Source organism: Alligator sinensis, unplaced genomic scaffold, assembly GCF_000455745.1.
Source record: "Alligator sinensis unplaced genomic scaffold, ASM45574v1 scaffold1000_1, whole genome shotgun sequence".
NCBI lineage: Eukaryota > Metazoa > Chordata > Crocodylia > Alligatoridae > Alligator > Alligator sinensis.
Genome location: NW_005842478.1, coordinates 954,792 through 976,719, shown reverse-complemented (window position 1 = coordinate 976,719; position 21,928 = coordinate 954,792). Strand labels below are relative to the sequence as shown.

General features: G+C 44.0%; 1 protein-coding gene across 6 annotated transcripts in view; it reads left to right on the top strand.

The window, feature by feature from the left end:
- The window catches only part of NUP93 (nucleoporin 93), a 153,656-nt gene that overhangs the window by 112,821 nt on the left and 18,907 nt on the right, over positions 1-21,928 (top strand). For all 6 annotated transcript variants that reach the window (XM_006031033.3, XM_025212692.1, XM_006031030.3 and 3 more), the window contains exons 6-12: positions 7,815-7,889; positions 10,883-10,972; positions 12,304-12,443; positions 14,130-14,262; positions 16,196-16,353; positions 19,985-20,150; positions 20,795-20,888. In XM_006031033.3, the coding sequence (XP_006031095.1) occupies positions 7,815-7,889; positions 10,883-10,972; positions 12,304-12,443; positions 14,130-14,262; positions 16,196-16,353; positions 19,985-20,150; positions 20,795-20,888 (856 nt within the window). The remainder of the gene's footprint in view (positions 1-7,814; positions 7,890-10,882; positions 10,973-12,303; positions 12,444-14,129; positions 14,263-16,195; positions 16,354-19,984; positions 20,151-20,794; positions 20,889-21,928) is intronic.

Here is a 21,928-nt window from a genome sequence, read left to right as displayed (position 1 = left end):
TCCTTCTGTCCCCAGGATGGAACACAGCTTACTTGTTTTACTTTGGCATTATGTGACTTGGAGAAACCAAATGAAGAGATAAGTGTGGGAGTATACTGGGAGGGTGGATCCAGCAAACTCTTCAGACTTAACTTCAAATAGCTTCTAATTAAAATGCTTCAAATAGCAAATAAACTGCTTGGGTTTCTCTTGAAGATATCACTTACTGCAGAGTGGGGTGTTTTATGACTCTAAGACCTAATATTAGTTTATTCAGGGTAAAGTAAATAAAATGTAACTAGCAAGATACCTTTAGCAAAGCACAGTCTGCATGTTTTAAGATCCAGAAACATACTCACATGCAACTTTTTTTTTAATGCCATTTTATTCCTCCAAAAAACCTCCCCAACCTCTCCATTTTTAACATAAAAACAGAATAACTGTACTAATTTTGTTCTGAGAGTCAGGGCCAACATATATTCCTGAAATGTGCGATTACATCACAGCCAACCTACCACTGTTTCGTGCAAAATTATTATGTTGTTGGGTAGCTAAAGTAGATTGTTGTACTTATAAAACCTAAAAACAGTCCCATGTTTTAGCCTTTCTTTTGTCCTTTTCTTTTGTGAAACTCCTGGTCACTGGAGCAATTTATGGAACTGTGAATATTTTTAATAGGTGTGTTAATGGGCTATGATCTGTATGGGGATTTGGAAATAATTAAAAGTTGTTAATGAAATGTCCCTTTCTGATCGCTGTTCTCTTAAATATAGGTTAATCCCAGTTAGCACAGTTCTTTTTATGGAAACTCTTGCTCCCCCCCCCCCCCCCCCAATCAGCCCTGCCAAGGTATTTTATTGGCGTCTTATTGTGATTTATCAGGCTGTCCAGCTTAGTTGTATTAGGAATAGCAAGTAATGCTGACTGAACTCATTTAAAACTAGGCAAGCCCATTCCATTTCCTTGTAAAGCAAGTCTGAAGACTTGGCAGCTATTTTGATAGCTTCTAACAACTTAATTGTTTTGCTGTTCTTTGAAGCATCAGATGATGGGTGCTATAATCAGTAGCCTAATAATTAGTTCTAAAATGACAAATCCTGTCTTCCTGTGTTTTGATACCAAACTGAACTGTAACCCAGTCCAAGGGCACTTGAGACGGCAAACTAAAGGAAAATTTCTTTGCCAATAATAATAGTCATGAATGATTTTAAAGACTGAATGTGGCTATCATTCTGTTATACTCTACTCTTCCCCTTCAAAGCCCTTGTGGTATCAGTATGTCATTTCAAGAACATTTAAAATCCTTGATTTATTCCAGTCCAAGCCTCAAGAAGTCAAAGGTCTAAGAGGTTTGAAGTGCATCTACTGCTTTAAAAGCCTGTTATCTAACCTCCCCACAGCAGGTTGTTCTTCTAAAGCCTTGTTCCAGTCAAATAAGTTTTTTGTGTTTGTGTGACACAAACAGACATAGCCTGTAGAATATAGTAGAGGTTTAATTGATATCCTCAGGAGATGCAGGATCAGCTGAAAAGGCACAGATCCAAACACAGCAGGAGGCAGGCCTGCCAGCGAGCCAATTCTCAGGCTTTGGGCAAGCCAGTCTGGGTAGACTGAAATACCAACACATTCATGGGAATAAGACCAATTAACAGGCAGAGCTCAGGATACAAAGAAGCCAGTACCGGGTTTGCTTCTAAGGGATTTTTTTCCCTTTGCTCCACCAATAAAAAAGATGTTGCTTGGGAAAAAGAGGAGGGTGTGTGTTTTTTACCCACGCAAACTTAGCAGTGTGTTCCCCAATTGCATAAGTTAATAAGCCAGTTCAGATTGGCTCTGTCTCTTCCTTTTTGCCCTTACATTCTTGGCTGTGGCTTTTTTGCTTTATCCCTGATCTTCCCATCCTGGTGTAAAGCTTTGCTGTCAAGCAGCCCTCTCCTGCAGTAACAGAGGCATCATTGCTCCAAATTTTCCTTCTGCTGTGACCCTCATGCCTTCACATCTCCTAAATCCCTAGGACTCCTGAAGCTCCCAGCTCCCTCTGCACCAAAATGGGGGTATTTTGGTAGTGTTCCTCTAACCTGATCTCCTGCACAGTTATATGATGTATCTAGTGGCCAAGCCATTTGGAGCATTGACAAAATGTCTGCCCAGAATTTTGCTTTGGTATGTGCATATGCATATGGCAATGATGAATAATGCATCTTTATATGCATGTGGTTTGGTGCACAAGTGAAACTAAACGCTTGACTGAGTACAAATGAAGGAGGAATCCTTTTGAAAAGCAGCATCATGAGGCAAAATTAATTTTAAAATAGGAAAGTGATTGTGGCAGGGCACTGTGTGCGCCTGCCACTTTAACGGCCTGGAGCTGGCAGCCACCAGGTGCCTGACGAGGGCAGCCATTTTGGAGGCAAGTGCTGCCTATATAAACAGGGCAGTTTGGCTGCTGGAGGTCAGGCAGCAACATCGCCTGGCCGGAGGGCTGCTGAGAACAGTCTGGAGGTAAGTGAGGAGCTGTAGGGGATGGAAAGGAGGCTCCTGGTCCTGGGCATGACCTAAAACTGCACCCTGCTGGGAGTGGGTGGCCTGGTGGGGCTCTTAGTGGCGCAGGAGCCCCCAGGAAATGCCAGGCCAGTTACCACCCTGGTGGACGGCGGGTTGGGGCGCCTTAACCCCTTGCCCCCACCACCGGGTAGGTAACCCTGTGTTTGTTTGAGGGGCCCAGAGGGCGGACCCTGGGAGAAAGTGAGGGGCTTGAGACCCAACCCGGACAAGAGAGTACCCTCGACTGGCCCATGCTGGGGCCAGGGCCAGGAGGGTCAAAAGGGCCAGGGGCCCACCGCGAGGGACGCCCAAGAGCCAGGGGCCTGGGGTCCCGACTGGCCTGGAGGTGGGCCAGGGCTGGTAGCCGAAGGTCCCGGGGGGACCACACCCGAGAGGGGAAAATGGCTTCGGGGGGCTAGGTAGCCCGGATGAAGGCGGAGAGGCCACCTGATTGGAGGGATCATAGAGGGGTCCTGTTTGGATGATTCTGGGGCCCAGCATGGGGCTGGTGAGGATATGAACAGCAAGATGCCATCTGCGAGGCTTGGGCTGCAGTATTGGGGAGGATAGGAGCCGCAGAGAGCACCCCCTGGCATCGGGGCACTAAAATGGGCAGCCTCCCGCCTAATTTACATCAATCAGTGAATCAATTAACACCAAGGCGTGGCGGGCGGTTGGCCCAAGAACAGGCGGGTGGGCCATGGAGATCGGCCCCGAGGAAGCCCCCTGTTACAGTGATGAGAGTATGTGTCTAATTGGAAACAAAGACTGCAGTACTAAAAACAAAATTGAGACAAATTAATGGCAGGAAGAAACAAATGTGATTCCTAAACTTAGAGCATCCCATTTCAATGATGGAAAACTACATAAATGTATGTGTGTGTGCATGGACGGGTGCACAATTCTCCAGTTCTTCACTCATCACTCATCTTCTCCTTGTTGCCCTCACTGCTCCTTTTTCTACTTGAAGTGAAATAATATGAGGTGCCTTACCCCTGCTAATCTTTCTAATTTCTTTTAAAGTCTCCACCACTTTTAATTTTCAGTCATTTCTGACTTCTTACATAGAAAACTTCTCTTCCCATTTTAACTGCATACGTATCTGTTTAAAAATTTGTTCTGGTTATAAAATAACAACTCTTGCTATTTGTTTGTTTTTTTATTACTGAGTAGGAGTGGTAAATGCCTTCTCATGCTATCTGGTTGATTTAGTTCTCGCTTCTTTAAATATGGTTAAAAGCATCTTTTCCAATTTCCAGTATAGAATGGTAGAATATGTTCCATCAAATTAGCTAAACCATGAAACCGTTCAATGGAACATCCTGACTGAAAAAGAATCCAAAAGCAGAGCTGGACCTTGAATCCAAAGTGACAAAAAAACTGTTCCTGAGGCTCTCCCAATAAGAAGTGGAAGTTTAGGGATAGAAAATGATAGGAAAACAATAATCTGGGGAACTCCTGGATTTCATTTCTATGCTTTTGAAAGACACAAAGGGTGTTTTAAAGAATTATCTGTCATTCTTTGCAGATCTCATCTGTGGCATATTGTTAATGAGACTGATTTTCAGGATTTGCAAGTCACAATAAAATTAGAACTGGAGGAAAATAGGCAAGTTTAAAAAATGATTTCCAGTATCAGTGTTTACCAGTTTAAGATTGGCTAGTTTCAAATCTTAATCCATGCATTTCAGCCTGTCAATTGAGCAGTACTCTAAAATAGCATCCACATGCATGTTCTTCATCACTGCAAAGCAGCAGCAGAAGAGAGAGGAATAAGGTTAATCCAAGACTTGATCTTTATGTTCCTGGCTTTCTGATTGAAAAGTGACATAGAGTCACAGCATACTCCTCTTTTAACTTGTGTTAACAGATGAAACCTTATCAGTGAATAATGACATTGTCCATAATTTAGCATTACTTTAAAGAGCATTGCAACTTATCTAGCGCAGCACAAGGGTAGGCTGCAAAGCAGTATTTCTGCTGTCATGTCCGTTTCCCAGGAAACCTGCTTTAACAGCTGCTTTGTTCTTTAGAACAAAGCACTTGTCATTATTTAGGTGGGTTTAGAGGAATTTATGTCAGCTAATATGACACTGAAAGAAGCATATAAACACTGTAAAATGTATGCATCTATTAGAAATGAACATAAGTGATTTTTAAAATGCCAGTTGAATAATACAATTTTTAAAATAAGTATTTTTAGTTTAAGGAAACGGTCAGTCTGCCTAGGATCTAACTTCACCTGTCTTTTCAAATTGTAATAATTCAGTGGTAGTTTTTTTCAAGATCCTATGTCTTAGCATTCAAATAATTATCATTTTCTAGTGCATTGGTACTAAGAAATCAACATAAACCAACAATCGCTGTTGTTTTTATGGATAATAGATTGAAATAGTGATCCAAATTCATGTTTTACACAACTGATTTCAGCCTACAGTTGTGTAAAACATGAATTTGGATCGCTGTTTGAAGTATTCTGTAGGTGTGTGCCATTTTAAACCATGACTGGAGATCATGTTCCAGAGGCAAGAGAACCTTGCAAAGACCTGTGCCAGCAACTCCTCCTCCTCTAAGCAGGGAGGGTCCAGTTTAAATGTTTCCACTCACTGCAGAAGTAGCAGTATATCACATGTGCAGTTGGTCTCTTCAGATGTGCATGTTCTAGGTCAGGGGGTGGTGACCCCTGGCACGCATGCCGAGTATGGCATGTGAGGCCATTTTGCTGGGCACGCCACGGCCAGCCCCGGCTCTGGGTAGCTGCTGCCAGCGACGGAGCCCAGGCTGCTCCCAGCAGAGCTTTTAGCATCCCAGCTGCCTGCTGGGAGCAGCCCGGGCTCCCAGCTGGCAGCAGCTACCCAGAGCTGGGAGACTGAAAACAGCTGCGCTGTCCCGCTGTCTGCTCTGATGTGTGCGTGCAGTTGCCACCAGCATGGAACTGATGCCAGAGCTGTGGAGCCTGGCGCAGCTGTTTGCAGCCTGCCCACTGCTTGCTGCAGCTGCCCAGAGGCCAGGCTGGCTACAAACAGCTGGACTGTGCTCCAGAGCCCAGTCACCAGCTCTGTGCCGGGAGTGGGGGAGAGACCGGGCTTGCGCTGCTTCAGGCCCCTCCCTCACTGCCCGTTCCGAGGTGTGCGTGCACGTGTTGGTACAGAGCTGATGCCTGGGCTGTGAAGCCCGGCACAGCTGTTTGGAGTCTCCCGGCTCTGGGTAGCTGCTGCCAGCCGGGAGCCCGGGCTGCTCCCAGCAGGCAGCTGGGACACTGCAGGCCCTCCTGGGAGCAGCCTGGACTCCAGCAGCTACCCAGAGCCGGGGTAGCTACTGACAGCCACAGAGCCCAGGCTGGGGGGCAGGGGCTGTGAGTGTGGGGCAAGGGGCACAAGCAGGGCATCCTGCTATGTACCCCCTGCCCTCATTTTGTTTTTCTGGGATGCCGGCACTCTGGCACCTTCCAAGGTAGGTATTGTGGTGTTTTTTGGCAATCTGGCCAAAAAACATTGCCTACCCCTGTTCTAGGCCTTAGCAGACTATAGCAGAGCCAAAAGCAGATGTTTCACAGGAAGGTACACGGAAGCCTTCTGTAATAATTGTAGAGTGTTCCACTAACTGATGTCCAACATGGCTACAACCAACAACCCACCTGCTAACAGATAAAATGTATACCCTAGTGCTCTATGCCACTGAAATCAAAAGCAATCAGTCAATAAATATACCTGATTTCTAGGATAAACAAATTGGGAAGTATGCCCCCAAATGCTATACCAGTGTATATCGTTGTTAGCAACCCTGGGGGTGGAGAAGCGATATCAATATTTATCATATACAAAGGAGAAGATTGGAAGGGATTTCTTTTTAAACCTTCAAGCATCTGCTTAATATTACTTAAATTCTTGCAGCTATAAAACATTGCAGCATGATCTTAATACTGCGTCTTTAAGATCTATGATTTCTTGTGTGAAATGTTGCCTTGAAAAAAATGTAAAAAATAGAGTAACACAGTATAATAATATATAACAATGTACCATTTACTAGAAGAAATTATACAGTGGATCGAGGTCCCCATGTTGAGGAAGGGAGTGCTCAACATGTTGGGGCAGGTGCTGCTCAGCTGGGCAGGGTGGGGCCTGGGATGGAACCGCGAGCGGGTCATCTGGGGGGCGCGGGAAGGGGGGCTGGCACCCACCTCTGTGTACACCCACAAGAGAGACATAGGGGGCATGTTCTTTCCGGATCTATGCACGGGGTGAGGACGGCTGCCGCTGCAGGCTGGGGCCAGGGGTGGTGCCAGGCTCTTCCCAGTGGAGGGGTTTGACTGACACTGCTCTTGGGGCAGGTGGTATTGGCACTGGGAGGGGGAGTTCGGGGTGGGGTGCTACAGCAAATTCTGAGGTGGCTGCAGCCCACCCTGTAGCCCTGCCTCCCAGTGCCGCCCATCCCAAGTGTAGCCTTGGCCCAACACCCCCCCCCGCGGGAAGAGCCCTGTGCTGCCCCCAGCCCACAGTGGCAGCCTGCCCTTGCCCCACGCACAGATCCAGGGGCACACGCCCCCCCCCAGTATGTCTTCCCCTGGGGGTGAGCACAGTGGCGGGAGCTGCCTTTCTTTACTGTGCCCCCTGGGTGAGCTGCAGCTCCATCTCATGCCTGCCCCTCCCTGCCCCCGATGTACAGCACCTTCCCCTGTCCCAGCCCCACTCTCTCCCTCACTGTGTGGGCCTCAATCTGCCTCCCTGCCCGCTTCCCTGGCCCCAACAGATTTACTAGCTGGGCGCTGCTCTCCAAGCTTCTGAGCTGCACTCCTGGCCATTGGCATGTTGTGGCTGCGTGCAGCATTTATCAGTGACATTATCAGCCAAAAAAAGCTGATTGCCAATGTCAGTTTTTCTTTTATTGGTGCCGATATGATATGGACCGATGTGTCAATTCACCTTTAATTTCTAGAGGGGTGATAGTTGAGGCAGGAGGGTTTCTGTCCATTTAGAAGCTGGTATTGTAATTTGGAAATTTCAAACTATAGGTTTGAAACCTTGAAGTATTGCAGTGAACATTGGTGTGTGTTTTCTGTACTGTGAAAAATTCAGGAAGCTCTTGCTAAGCTTTCTGTGTTGAGTGTTTTTGACTCGCAGGAATTTTAGACACAAGACAGTAGCAAAGGTGTTGTTTTCATGCATTGCATTATATTGGTTTTATACATTGAGTATAGAGTGTCACAAATGGCCCAGGCTGAAAATACATGCTAACGAACTGTGATGGATTTAAACAGATTTCTTAATCACTGCTGTTTTCTTGTTAAACAGCCCAGTTACATCAGTGAATTGGGTCCTCCTGGTCGCAGCTCTTTGGACAATGTGGAGATGGCATATGCCCGACAAGTGAGTATGGTGGAAGGAAATGAAAAAGCCTTGATCATATATGATATTTACTATATGGAATAGACATGGAAAAAAACCTTGGAAAATCCCTTGAGTGAAAGAAAAGGAAGTACATCAGGTTAGGTACGAAATTACTTGACTGGGGCTGAAAATACAGCTGGAAAAAGAAAATTAGCCCAATTCTTCTTTTTCAGAACTATATTTGCCTGTCTACCACAGAATTTGCAGCTAAGGCAAATAATAAATACTGTGCAGAATTATAGAAATCAACCATTATTATATAGCAAACTAAAATTCTTTTATCCTTTTTTATGTAAAACTTTTCATACTCATGGTACAATGTAGAAGTATTCAAGACTCTCACATTTGATAGCTAAAAGAATTGAAAAGCACCTTTTCCTGATACACAGTGGGTAGGAAAAAAATATACTCAAATATTAATCCTGGTATTTGTCAAACTATATTCAGTTTTAACTGGGTCACCACAGATTAATTCAGAGTTGATGCTTTTTGGTTCATTTGTCAGGCGGCATTAGAATTGATCTGAAAATTTTCAGAGGAAAATATTAAATCTTTTTATAACCAATGTATTCTTTTTTTTATTATTCAGGGACTAAGGTTCTGATTGTTAGAAAAGTTGGCAGCACAGTAAAAGATAGAGCTTGATTTCCCTGCTCCCCTCTCACCCCCAAATTGTGTATCTGAAACTATGTGCACAATTCCTTACCTTATTTGTGCACAGTCACCAAGACTGCATACATGGGTCAGGCATTTGCACACCCAGGAAGTGAGTTATACATCTGCTTTGCCATTGTTTTAAGTTTTGGCAATTGTATATGGAAATTGTTATGCATCAGTACACACAGTTTTCTGATGTTGAGCCTGAAAAACCCTTATTCGTTTAATCACCATTTATATTGTTGTGCATATTAGGACTCGGCTAACTTACTATCTGCAGTGTTAACTAACATTCACTGTTACAGTGTGGTTAAAACATGTTTTTAGATTCCAAGGTGATCATTCCCCTCCCTCCTGCCCCCTTTTTTTTTTTTTTTCTTAGACTAGAGACTGCCTTTGCTCTAATAGTCTATGAATATAAGAGTAAGGTTAATTCAGTAGACTGAGATTTATAGATCCCCCTCATGGAAAACCAAGGTTCTTAATTTCAAAAGTACTTTGGAGAAAAGGAGATTAAGGCCAGGAAGAATCGGGGTGCAGAATAGCAGATTTCAAATTGTGTGAAGTCTGCCATAAAGAAGATGGAGAACAACTGTTCTCTCCTGCCACAGAGGGCAAGACATGAAGCGATGGGTTTAGATTAAATCTCATCAAATTTACTGTAAGAATTATAAGTGGGAAAGATCTGTGTGTGAAAATTGTGGAATTTCTTTCACTGCAGGTTTTTTGAGAAGAGGCTGGGTGAACACCTGCCTGGGCTGGCTAGTGCATCTGTGCAGCAAGTTGGACTAGACCACTGGTGCTTGACCTTTTAAGTAGCAGGCTGGGTGTAACTGGGCTACATTATGGGCCACTATTCCCCTCTGGTGCAGGGGGATAGTTTACCTCTTGTGAACAGTGCCTGATGTAGAAGGGAGGTGAGGGAGAGAGCTTACCTCCAATATGTAGTTCCTGCTTGTGGAGGGTTGGGGAGAGTAAGCAGTGCCTGCCATAGGGGACAGGAGGAAAGGCAGTGGGAATGAGCAGAGAAGACTACAGAGGGGATCACTGGCATGGTGCAGGACAGGTAAGGGGATGCAGTGGGCCTAATGGCTTGCTTTTGACATCTCCCTGCCCTCCCTCCCCTTCCCCTCCCCCCATACCATGGTTACTGTAGGGGCCAGGTCTGGCTTGCTGGTTGGTGGTTAAACAGCGCTGAACTAAACCGTCCTTGAGGTCTATTCCAGCACTATGATTTGAAGCATCTGCTGGTACTGTGGATTTCAGCACCAGAGTAGGGTGCTTATTATGACTGAAAATCAGATGATTGATGCACATACTGTTTCAGTATGATGTCCTTAGCGGTGAAGATCATTTTAATACATGGTAAGTCTTGATCCAGTATGTGAAGAACTGTTATCATGGAAATATGATGCAGTCGATTTAACTGACTCTGATACTGGAATCAAGTCAGGAAGCCAAGCCTAGTAATACAGTAATGTATAGTGGGCAGCTGGGATCCTGAGCTCAGCCCCTTGCTTCTGTGCTAGGAAAACTGAGGAAGCAGTATATCCAGTCCTGGAGTGGGGAGGCTCTTATCCCTCTCCAGCATTGTCTTTCAGGCAGATGGAGTGAAGGTTTACGGAAGGAGCTGTGATCAGCCTCTGTCTGGTGGAAGGTCTTTAGGTTGAGAACGAAGTAGAGAGTAGCAAAGTCAACATAGCTAAAATGAGACCACAATTTTTAAAAAATGGGTGGCTAAGGCTTCTGAATCCTTATCAAACAGCTAAAATAAGTGGCTGAAGTCAATGGGGAAAAACCTGAAAATTGCTGTGCCTTAAGGATTTAGGAGATACAGGTTTCTGCTGTGTATTTTTTCTCTTGCCTGTGTTTTAAAAACACTGTTGCAGCTAAATTACTAATTTTATGGCTTGCAAAATTCTGTTTCTTCCTCTTCAACAGGAGCCACGGTGTGCAGTATACTGAAATGTCACTCTACTGTCTGATAGTCATTTATCTGCAAGCACTTTTTCCTTCTACAGTTAGTTGCAATTAGTCTGACGTGGCACCCAGCACAATGCTCTGCCATGTATTGCTGTTGTCCTTCAGGGAGGCCTGGGGCCTTGGAGTACTGTGGAGGTGCACTTCATATTGCTGTCCACCACCTTCTGGTTTCCACAGTAGAAGGAGCTAATGTGGCAGAGAAACTGGCTGAAGGCCCTGAAGGCCATCCATTCATGAAGCCTATTTCAGATTCTGCTGCCGTAGCGGGGAAAGGTGGGTGGGGGAGCCGACCATATGTATTGTTAATCTTGCTTATTTTTGATGCGTTTCAGATTTATATTTATAATGAGAAGATAGTGAATGGACATCTGCAGCCTAACCTGGTAGACCTTTGTGCTGCTGTTGCAGAATTGGATGATAAGGTACTTCCAATAAGTTAACATAAGGAGATGTACTTAATCTGTTTTCAGCTGTGATTAGCAGCTTGCTGACATTGGTGAAAAAGTACTGATATCACAGAAAAGTTGCCTGGCTTTCCAGAAAAACCAGAGCCAAGAATAGAGTCTTTCTCAGTGCAGCAGAACCTACTTGTGACCCTAAAGCAGTGAAAATCGATTTACGCTGAGCATAAAAGTGTCCTGTTGTTGCAGACTACAATTCCTTATACAATGACAGAGATCTTAGAAAAAATTGTCACTTTTAATGGGTTCTCTGGTGTCCTGCTGTAAAAACATTACCCCATGATAATCATATCCAACATGTTTTATGAGCATTGCCAAAGGATTCATAAGTGGGAGGACATTCAGCTTTGGACCACGGCCAATTTAAATTAGTCCCTGATGATAATTGTGGTGTTCATGTTTTAGGTTCAAACACCAGTCAAATAACAGAATGGTGGATTTAATCCAGCATTAAACCTACTTTTCCCCTCCTTTGCTGGATTCCTACTATAGCGGAATCATTGAAATATGTTGTACTGTAAAATTTAACTCCTCAAGTTGTTCCACATTGTGTCTTTTTGCAAAAGATCTCTTTACCTTCATGCTGATTTATGGCAATCTCTGAAGTTGCTATTGGCACAGAACATCTCTGCTGAATTTGCTCTGCTTTTTCTTCTATGGTATTTTTTTAATTATAACAACTTAAGATCTCCATAAGCATCCAAGGACATTTTATTCCAGGCATCCCCAAACAAAGCTAGACATGATGCTTGATCCAAAGATTTTTTCACTGTATAATTTAATTTTTCTGATAAATTACTGAATAGATTAGCCAGCCTTATAGTCTACCTTTACCATGCTAGAGCTATATTTACTAATCAGTTTATTTTCATGTATGTTGTCATTTTAAAAAATCCCCAAAGAAACAACCAGCTTGTGAGAAATATTGGGAGCTGTTTATGAGCACTGAATGTCCAACCAGTTCTCTGAAACCACCAGTTTGGTTCTAACTGTTTGGTTCTGACTAACTATTGACTCAGGCAAAAGTTTTGCAGTCAGATTTGTTTTAAAGGTGGGAATTCAGAGAAGCTTATGGAGACCTCGTACTAGTTAGGCTAATAATGATTTTCCCTGTGGACTCATTCTGTCAAACAGAAAGTTTACCCTGATGCTTGCTTCTACCACCTTCATTCTAAGTTTTGACTGACTGGAATTTATCCTTTGTTATGTTAAAAAAAATATCACACATATCAAACTAGTTTAATTGCTAATCTCCATAGTAACAGTTGTTGCTTGGAATGCTTTATTTGTAGAATATCTCTGAGATGTGGGGCATGGTTAAACAAATGACAGATGTTTCGCTGATTCCCGCAAGTGATGCATTAAAAGTACGGACCAGCATGGAGGTGCGGATGGAATTTGTAAGACAAGCTCTGCGATATCTAGAGCAAAGGTAAGGTAAATGTTATGTAGCAATCCATCCCTTTGAGTTCCCAAAAAATTACATTCGGCAATTTTCCTGCACTAGGGCTACATCAAAACATCATAACTTGAATAAGGTATATTGCACATATAGAACAGTTACAGCAACAAATAAGTGGCTGCAAAGTTTGACTCAAAGCAGAACCTTGCTGATTTGCACTGGGATCTGTTCGTTGCATACGTGGCCGCAGACTTGAATATGAGACTGATTCCTTTCGAGCAGCTGGCATCATGAGACTACAGGACAGATGATAATAGAAGGAAGGTGATAGGTTCAGTAGTTCTGCATACGTATTTGCAGATGTTGATCTGCTTTTGAGCACCACAGGTACTGATATGTGCCAAAATGACATGCTAGGATGAAATGTTTTTTCTTTTAATAATAGCCTTCTTTTGGTCACTAACAGTTGGTTGCCACGCCTCATCAATACTCTCCCTCATTATCACTCATGGGCTCAGTGGCAGCATGCCCATCTATTTCCAGATGAATTGATGCATCAGAAGAATCCTCTGCTCCCAATTCATTAGCAGCAGCAATACCCAACAGGCCAGTTAGGCTCTTAACCCAATTTGCCAAGTATCCAATTTGCTAAATTATCTCAGTCACATTAACTGCAAGTGGAAATTAGGCATGCAGTTACATACACATTATTTTCCCCCTTGCACTGGTTTTGAAATTGGGTGCTTCAGGCTTAGTATTTTTAAAGCCCAAGTGACATGCTTTGCAGCGTTCATTTTTATTTGCCATCAATTGTCCAATTGGTAAAACAGACCCTAATGAGATTGAACTTCACCTGCTGTGATCATCAAACCTCACCATTGCTACAGGTGAACCTTGCATAAATTTAAGGCATTCACAGCTGGTCTTGTGTTGGGTCATTTACAGCAGACATCTGTGATCTTGAGCCCTAAGGAACATGCTTAACTCAACCATAACTCCAGATTTAGTATCAGGTGACACTATGATACTTTTACTTTCTTCAGTTTACCATAGCTTTTCACGTGTGCCTTTATCTGGAAGATTAGTCTTTTAGGCTGGTGTTCTGTAGTTTGCATCCTGTGGAGGAGGAGGTGCTTGTATCTCATTGGTCTCTTGTCGGCTGACGGAAAAAACAGAAGCTCATTGAAACTGTCCCAGCTACCTGTATAATGGTGCTACAGTTTACTAACTCAGGATATTCCTCCTCATTCCCTGTAGGTCCGGTATATGGATAGGTTTTATTGGCTTGCCTCAGTTAATTACTTTCTTTGTTGCTTTTAGATGTTCCCAAATCTGTCATGGCTTTTTCGTAAAGACTTTGTGTCCGGATTTCCTTCTCATTATGATTTTCTTATAATATTTTTACATTTATCCATCCCAGGGCTACTGCACAAATGAGAGAAAGTGGGCCTATGATATTCTCAGTGTTCTTTTGTGTCAGTAGTTAGGTGAGAGCTGAACTGTAGTGCATTGTAAAAATCAAAGTTTACAATTTTGCATCTAATTTCCACATACAAATATCTGTATGAAGGAATGTAACTATACATGATGTTGCCACCAAAATGGTGTTCAAACATTGCAGTCTTGTACTCAGAGGTAGATGTTTCAGTTGAACTGGAAAAGATTTGGGCTTCTTATAGCAGGCATGTTTTACTTTACTGAAATGGTTTCTTACAGTTACATGAATTACACATTGGTGACGGTCTTTGGAAACTTACATCAGGCTCAGTTGGGTGGAATACCTGGGACCTACCAACTAGTCCGCAGTTTCCTTAACATCAAACTCCCAGCACCTGTCCCTGGACTTCAGGTACCTTCAGTAACACAGCTCAAATACCATTGCAGTCCTATTCACAGTAATGCAGCCAGGATGCTAGTACAAATCCCTGAGGGTGTCATATAATTTTGAATGCATTGGGTAAGATTGCATGTCTTTTTCTCCTGAATTATTTACAGATAAAATAATGAGAAAAGGTTTCTCCTTGACTTACTTTGGAGACCGTTACAAAAGTGTGGTCAAGGCTTGTACTTGAGCCCTTAAAATTCTCTTTGTGATGGGGAACTAACAGGCATTAAAATAGATGAGGCTGAGAAATATTAGATATGCACAGATTTAACAAGTTAAATTTAAAAAACAATTAAGCAGTCTTCTTTTGTACTGCTGCAGCTTTCAGTTTTGCAGCCATATAGATATGCAGGTACAGTTGATGTATAGATGTCTAGGTACTGAACTTTGAAGCACAAGCAAAAATCTATTATTTAGAAATGTCAACAAAATCAAATTCATGAACCTGTAACAGTGGGTGAAAAAAATTGTGCCAGCAACTAAATTGTGCCTATATATTTGAAAGTATGAATAGGGAAGCTGGTTTGAGACACTGTCCAAAATCAAATGGAGTATTTTAAAGGTATATGAAATAGAAACCTGAACAGTTCATATTCAGCTCAATCATTGCTTACCCAGTGAGACCCACATTTAGTATGGGTATTTTTCTCTATCAGTAACAGTATCACTAATATTTTATAGTGTTATATCCAAAGCCCACTGAAACTGAACATACAGGCTCGCATTGGTGCTAGAGAATAATATCAGGTTTTCCATTTAACTGATGTTTGGTTTATTGCAGGTGAAAAGCTTCTGAGCTCATCTCTTAAATAAAACCTTAATAAGTGACAGTAATTGGAAAGGGGCCTTTTTTTGAACAAAATTATTTTCTATTGAAGTAATAGTCCTAACTGATCCCTTTTTTATGCTTATGTCTTCTATGTGTTAAAGCTTTTTAACTAGTTGATGTTGGAGTTTGTTTTAGGGTTTTCATTTGGTGTCTTTCTGTGGTTTGGCATAACCTTTCCCCAGACTTTTCCACTCCCAAGGGAGAATAATGAACCTCAGCAGTTGAAGTAAGCTGGTAGTAGAAAGATAAATTGTAGCTAGTGGGTAATTAATCATCTTCCCAGAAGCTCGCACAGGGAATCACAATGGCAACCAGCAGCATGAAATCCTAGATCAGTAAATGATTGAGGAAGAAGCTTGGCATACCGTGTTCTGTAGTAAATACAAATTTATTCTGTGCATCACCAAAACCCATCAGAACTTTTATGTCTATTGTTCCTTTCAACAAGTTGGAATCAGAGGGGCAGAATGAGGAGTACTTCTGTACAAAGGTAGGAAAAACAATTCAGTAGAGTGTTTTGACCTGCTCTTACATATTTACTGACATGGCACTACACCAGAAGGCTTCTCCTGCTCATTCTACAGTAGATGAGGTAATACATAAAAAGCAAAAAGAGTTGATCAGAATCTGGAACACTCATCAACCCTGAGAAAATGAGCATACATCCAGTGGCTCTTACAAATCTCACCCCTGTTCTCTGTCCCCATTAATTACTTCTGCTACCTTGATTTGCTAGAACTGGAAGGCATAAAAAGTCACTTTTCTCATAGCCCCTTTGTCAGTACAAATAGGAGAATGATAACAGCTGACTGCCTACTTATTCTCTTGTGCTCTTACTGTTGCGACTGAGTAGGTTGCTTCTTATGCAAGTGGGTACTGACAGGCACAGCTTTCTTGAAATGTTGAAGTGGGCTGGAATCTAAGCTTTTGTTATACAAACAGGATTCTCATGGAAGTGGGGAGTTGGGTATAAAAGCAAACTTTGGGATGTTGCCAGAAGAAAGTGAAGTAGGTTGGTGTGCCCAAAAAGAAAACGAAGTATCAAAAGAGTTGCTTTTCTGTTCTCAGGATGGGGAGGTGGAAGGCCATCCTGTTTGGGCATTGATTTATTATTGCATACGCTGTGGAGATCTCCTTGCAGCTCTGCATGTGGTGAATCGGGCACAGCACCAGCTGGGAGAGTTTAAAACCTGGTTCCAGGAGTATATGCTCAGTAAAGATAAAAGGTATGGTGGACTAGGAAGGGGCTTTTGTGGTGAAAATTCCTGCAGAGAATGGGGAATCCTTTGAGTAGGAAAATGAAATGCTGTTGTATCCTTACGAGGGTTCTGGGTTTTCCGTTTTCCAAGCAAAAACAGAGAAAAATGCAGATTTCCCCCTTTACCCGAGAAAAACATGGATTTTTCATTTTAACGGAGAAACTGCAGATTTTACACATTTGCAAAGAGCTCTCTGGAGGCTGGTGGAGTTCGAGCCAGCAAGGAGCTGGGGGGGGAGCAGGAGGAGGGTGGTCAGGCAGGGGCCACCGTGTGCATGTATATGCACATGGCTGCCAGGCAGCCTGGAGAGCAGCTCCCACAGGTAAGTCTTGTGGGGGCTGGGGAGAATGAGGTCCCCATAGGGAGGGATGGAGGGAGTTGGACAGGGCTGCTGCCCAGCTGGGGGGTGCTTGGGGCATAGCTGCAGGGCTCTGATGGGAAGTGGGATGGGGCTGCAGGGGGCTTGTCTGGGTGATAGGGGGTGGGGCTGGCTCCCCACCACTGCGCGCACCTAGGGGGGCAGTGGGGGCCCATACCCCCAGATCTGTGTGCTGGGAGGGCTTTGGGCTCAGGCTCCCTGCCCTGCTGCCCTCCCCTGGGACCTCTGCAGCCCAGTGGGTACATGCGGAAAAGTTTCTGGCTGCTGCGAACTCCGTGCTGCCCTGGTGTCTGGCCAGGGAATACTGCTGCATGGGCAACGAATGCCTCGCTGCGGAGCTTGCAGCTGCAAGAAGCTTTTTTTTTTTTTTTTTTTTTTGGCAAATTTTTCATGTGCCAAGCCACATCAATTCCAAATCTGTGAATCATCAAGAGCTGTATATGGCCCCTACTACTGGCAGACATCCACCACCCCCACCTGAAACTTCAGATGTTTCCAAATAATTTGGTGGGCATCCTACATGCAGACCCAAGCCCAGAGGCTTGGGGTTCAGATGTCCCTGCATTTTGCTTGCCCTCAGCCATATGGCCGCAGAATCAAGGTGGGGAGGACTCTTCCCTAGCTTGCAGCAGCAAGAAGCTTCCCCGCACAGCCCCATTCTGTCCCGCAGTGCCAGGTCGCACCTGTTGGGTTGCAGAGACCTTGGGGGAGAGCAGCAGGGTGGGGAGCCTGAGCCTATAGTAGGCAGCCTGAGCCCTCAGCAGACAACCCGCACCCACCCTGCACACAAATCTGGGGGGCACGGGTCCCCCCTGCCCCTCCAGGAGTGCATGCAGTGGAGAGGAGTTGGCCCCAACCTGAACCTGCAGCAGACAGGCAGCAGGGATGGGGTGCCAGATTCCATTCCGCTGCGGCAGCTGCTACCTCCTGTGGGCAGCAACTGGGGCTTGGGTGCTGCTATGGGGCGGCAGGGGGCTGTGGACCCAGGTCCCTGGCCCCATAGCCCTGGCAGCTGGGAGCCGCCTCCACCCTGGCTGGGAGCGGGCAGGGGGCTGTGGGTGGGGAGCTAGGGGCACCTGCAGGGCCAGTGGGGATGTGGGGGGAATGAGGGGCACCCATGGGTCTGGGGTGCTGTATGTAGGAAGTGGGGGGCACCAGCAGGGCTGGGGGGCTATGGCTTGGGAGTGGGGCTTGGATCTGTGTTCTGTGAGCTAAGGGAGCAGGGGGAGCTCTGATTTTCTGTGATGATAAACCCAGAAGTCAAATACCAAATTTTATAGGTATTTAGAATTTATTTTATTATAGTGATTGAGGCACTGGTAGGCTTCCAAATTGCTTTAAAATGGTAAATATATCAGAAAACATTGTGTTCAACTGATACCTATATATATTCATTTTAATCATGGATTTTGGGTTTTTAATTAGAGAATTTGTAATTTTTTTATCAGAGAAAACGAGGATCCCTGCTTCTTACTAATGGCTCCATGCATTTAATTTATACAGTAAAAGCTCTGTTATCCGGCATCCCCCAGGAATGGGGGATGCCGGTTAATCAAATATGCTGGTTAATCAAATGTGCACTGTCTGGTGCACTCCCTGGCATCAGCGTGCTGGGAGACAGGGAGGGGGGCCCCGTGCAGGCTGCTTTGCACTGAGCCGTGGGCCGAAGAAGTGGCAAAAAAATACTCAGCTCGCAGCGGTGACACTGGAAGTCCCCCAGAAGTGGTACTTCCGGTTTCACTTTTGCTGCATCCCTTGGATGCCAATTAGTAGAGTTTTCCGGCTAATAAAGTGCCAGTTAACACAGCTTTTGCTGTACATAAGAAGACTGTGCATTTTAAACTTGTGGCTTTGAAGTCTAGAAACCTCCAAAGAGAGAGAATTGTTTGAAAATATGCAGGCATTTACACTTGAAAACTAATATACCAGTGTTAGCTTCATTTTTTTAGCAGGTGATCCACTATCTTTATGATGGTGGGATATTGGACTTTACAGAATTGATCTGATCCGCAGTTGTAAATCCTATTTTTTGTCACCCTGTTGCTTGCTTCATTTTAAAATCCTTTTAGGATGCACTCCTCACTAACTTTCAACATGGGTAGCACTTGCAACAAAACCAATTGTTATGTAAAAGGATTCAGGTGACTGAGAGCTTGACTTGCTTGGGAATTGTATGAAGCAGCTGTTCTCAGGAAGCATGGTGAACAGGTAAAGGTGGCACATGCTGAGATGGTTTCAGGATCCAGATTGTTGAGGGACAGTAAGAAACCAGGTATAGATCAGTGTTATGATTTAAACCATTTAATGTATCACTTTACCCTGTGTTGGTCTTGGTAATACCAATTAAGATACCAATCAAGCAAGCACACTCAAGCAGAACGGGGCTACCCAACTGTGTAAAGTTACTCAAATGCCCATATTTTTGTGGGATCGGGTTCTGAATAACTAAGAAAAATGCTGTAAGTGCTACTAGTCAAGTGTTCTGGGTTTTTTTCTTTGTCTAAGGTAGATTTATTCATACTTTTATGGATTGATTTGGCTCTCAAAATCCAAGATGGTGCACATTGTAGCAGCACTGACAATTCTGTCGTGGTTTTCATTACCAACATTTTAAAAATAGATGGTATAATTGATTCATTTTGTTTTTATTTCATCCATAAAAATGTAGTTTGGCTCCAGACTTGACAAATAAGATCTTATTATGGGTCTAGAAGAACATTTTATTTTTGATTTGATTCCATAAGTTTCCCTGTAAGCAAAGTATAATGTTAAAGAACATAGTACTAAACATTAATGGTAAAGCTGAAACAGTGTTTCTCATACAGGACTCCATATTATAGAACTTGACTCACTTTAGTAAACTTGTTGTGACCCAAGTGTTCCTGTTTCTTATCCCTGGCTAAGAATTGCTGGAGTGAGTGAGATTGTATAAAATGGGGCTCACCCAGCTGATACCCACTTAATTTAGTGTTCATGCTTTTTTTTTTAAACAACTCTCTCTCATTTTACATTTTAGTAAAATTTTAAAATATTTTAAGTGTTTTGTTTAGAAAAATGCCTTTTGCATGTCTTTAATATTAACAGTAGTTAGTATTCTTTGTAATTGTGAATAGCAGGTGAAAGGAATGTCTTCGTGTTTCTAAGATTTCTAGTGGGGAAGTTGGAAATTGTCAGTTTTCCTAAGTTCCTAGTCTAATTGTCTGGTTTTATTTTTTTTAGATTATCCCCTGCCACTGAAAATAAGCTTCGCCTCCATTACAGACGAGCCCTGAGGAACAATACTGACCCTTACAAAAGAGCTGTTTATTGTATCATAGGCCGGTGTGACATCACTGATAACCAGAGTGAAGTTGCTGATAAAACAGAAGATTATCTTTGGCTGAAGGTAAATCAGATTTTAATATTGGGATTTCATAATTCATAGCCTCAGTTGTTGTAAATCAGTAGTGTAAGAGTGGTGGTGTAGCCATGATGGTCCAGAAATTATGCAAGAAGTAAAAATATCATCCTAAGAAATCCTTGCTGCTTGTGTTATTGTAAATCAGCATTGCTCCATTGACGGCAAGGGGTACACCCTGATGTTTTCACTATCTGGTGCTCCGTTACTCAGAGATATAACTACTTCAAAAGGAGGAAGGGTTGAGGGAGGTAGCTTTTCCTCCAGCATTATAGGAATTTACTCTGTATTCATGGGCATTCTCACTAGTCCATTCTAGTCTTTCAGTTGCATTATGATGATGCATGTGGGTCCCTATTTGGTAATAAAATGGTGGCAGAAATGTAAGTACAACTCCGGTTTGTAGCTCTGTGCGCCATCAGAACTGACATGTAATTGCGAGGTAACTTCTCCTCCTTAGGAACTCTAAGGTGAATCTATACGGGATTCTGTAATTCATCTTTCTCACATATTCACACTCCAAGAACTGTGAATGAAAGTGCTTGCTAGTCAGTTGATTGGTTCCTAGCATGTCATGGAGGAGAAATTTATTTAAGTGTCTTCATTTCTGTTTCTTTTTTTTTTCTATTTAGCTCAAGCAAGTGTGTTTTGATGATGATGGTACCAGCTCCCCACAAGATAGGTTAACTTTATCACAGTTCCAGAAACAACTACTTGAAGACTATGGTAAGAAAGTTTACATGAGCCTCTGTGCTCTGCTGCTGTTCTGTTTCTCTCTGCTTAAAGTATTTTCTAGTTGTAATTATGTAAACAGTCCAGATAGCCCCTTCACTTACCCCATCACTCACTGCTGAGGTTACAGATACTCATGGATAAATTAGCAGAGTCAGACATAGCATTCCTTTAGAAAAATAGCAGATCTCATAAGGACCGAATTAATTTAGCTTCTCAGTAGCCCAGATAAATTCCAGATGCTTTCTATATGAGGGGCTCTATGTGTTTTGCCCATTCTAAACTACAAACTATTTTTTCTGGATCTGCTAAGCCAGCGGTGGGCAAAATATGGCCTGCCAGGCACTTCCATCTGGCCCGTGGTGCCCCCCACAATGAATTGTGCCCCGTCCAGCCCTTGCACCCACGAGGACAGAAGCAAGGCACCTACACCCACCCCCAACATATCCTATTATGCCTCGCTCCCACCCTCATGGGTGGACAGGCTGGCCCAGGTACCATGGGTGGGGTTGCTGCTGCAGGCTTCCTTAGTGTCCTGCTCTGTCTGGGCAGCAGATAGAGAAGTTGGGGGGAGGGGGGACTGCAGCTGGGCAGGAGCATGGAGCCCATGCCCAGAGGGCACAGCACCAGCACTGAGCTCAGGTGGGCAGGGTGTGGGTGTGAAGAGGGAGGGGTATGGGGACTCCCCCACTCTCCCCCACTATGACGCACAGCCCTGGCAGGCAGCAGGGGCAGCAGCAGCGGGATGGTGGTTGCTCTGCTTGGTGCTGGTGCCTGGCTCCTGGCTCTGGCCAGTGCTGCGAGGAGCGCAGCCCCTGCTGGGCCATTTGTTTCCCTGGCACTCCCTGCACTCATCGGGCATAGAAGGGAAGCCCCAGGCACTGGGCTGGGGCAGAGAAAGCAGTCGGCTCCAGCACCTGGGGGTTCCCTCCTGTGCCCAATGAGTGCAGGGAACTCCTTGCTGTGATGTGCAGTGTTGGCCAGAGCCAGGCACCAGCACCCCTGCCTACTGCTGCACCATGGGGGGAGTGTGG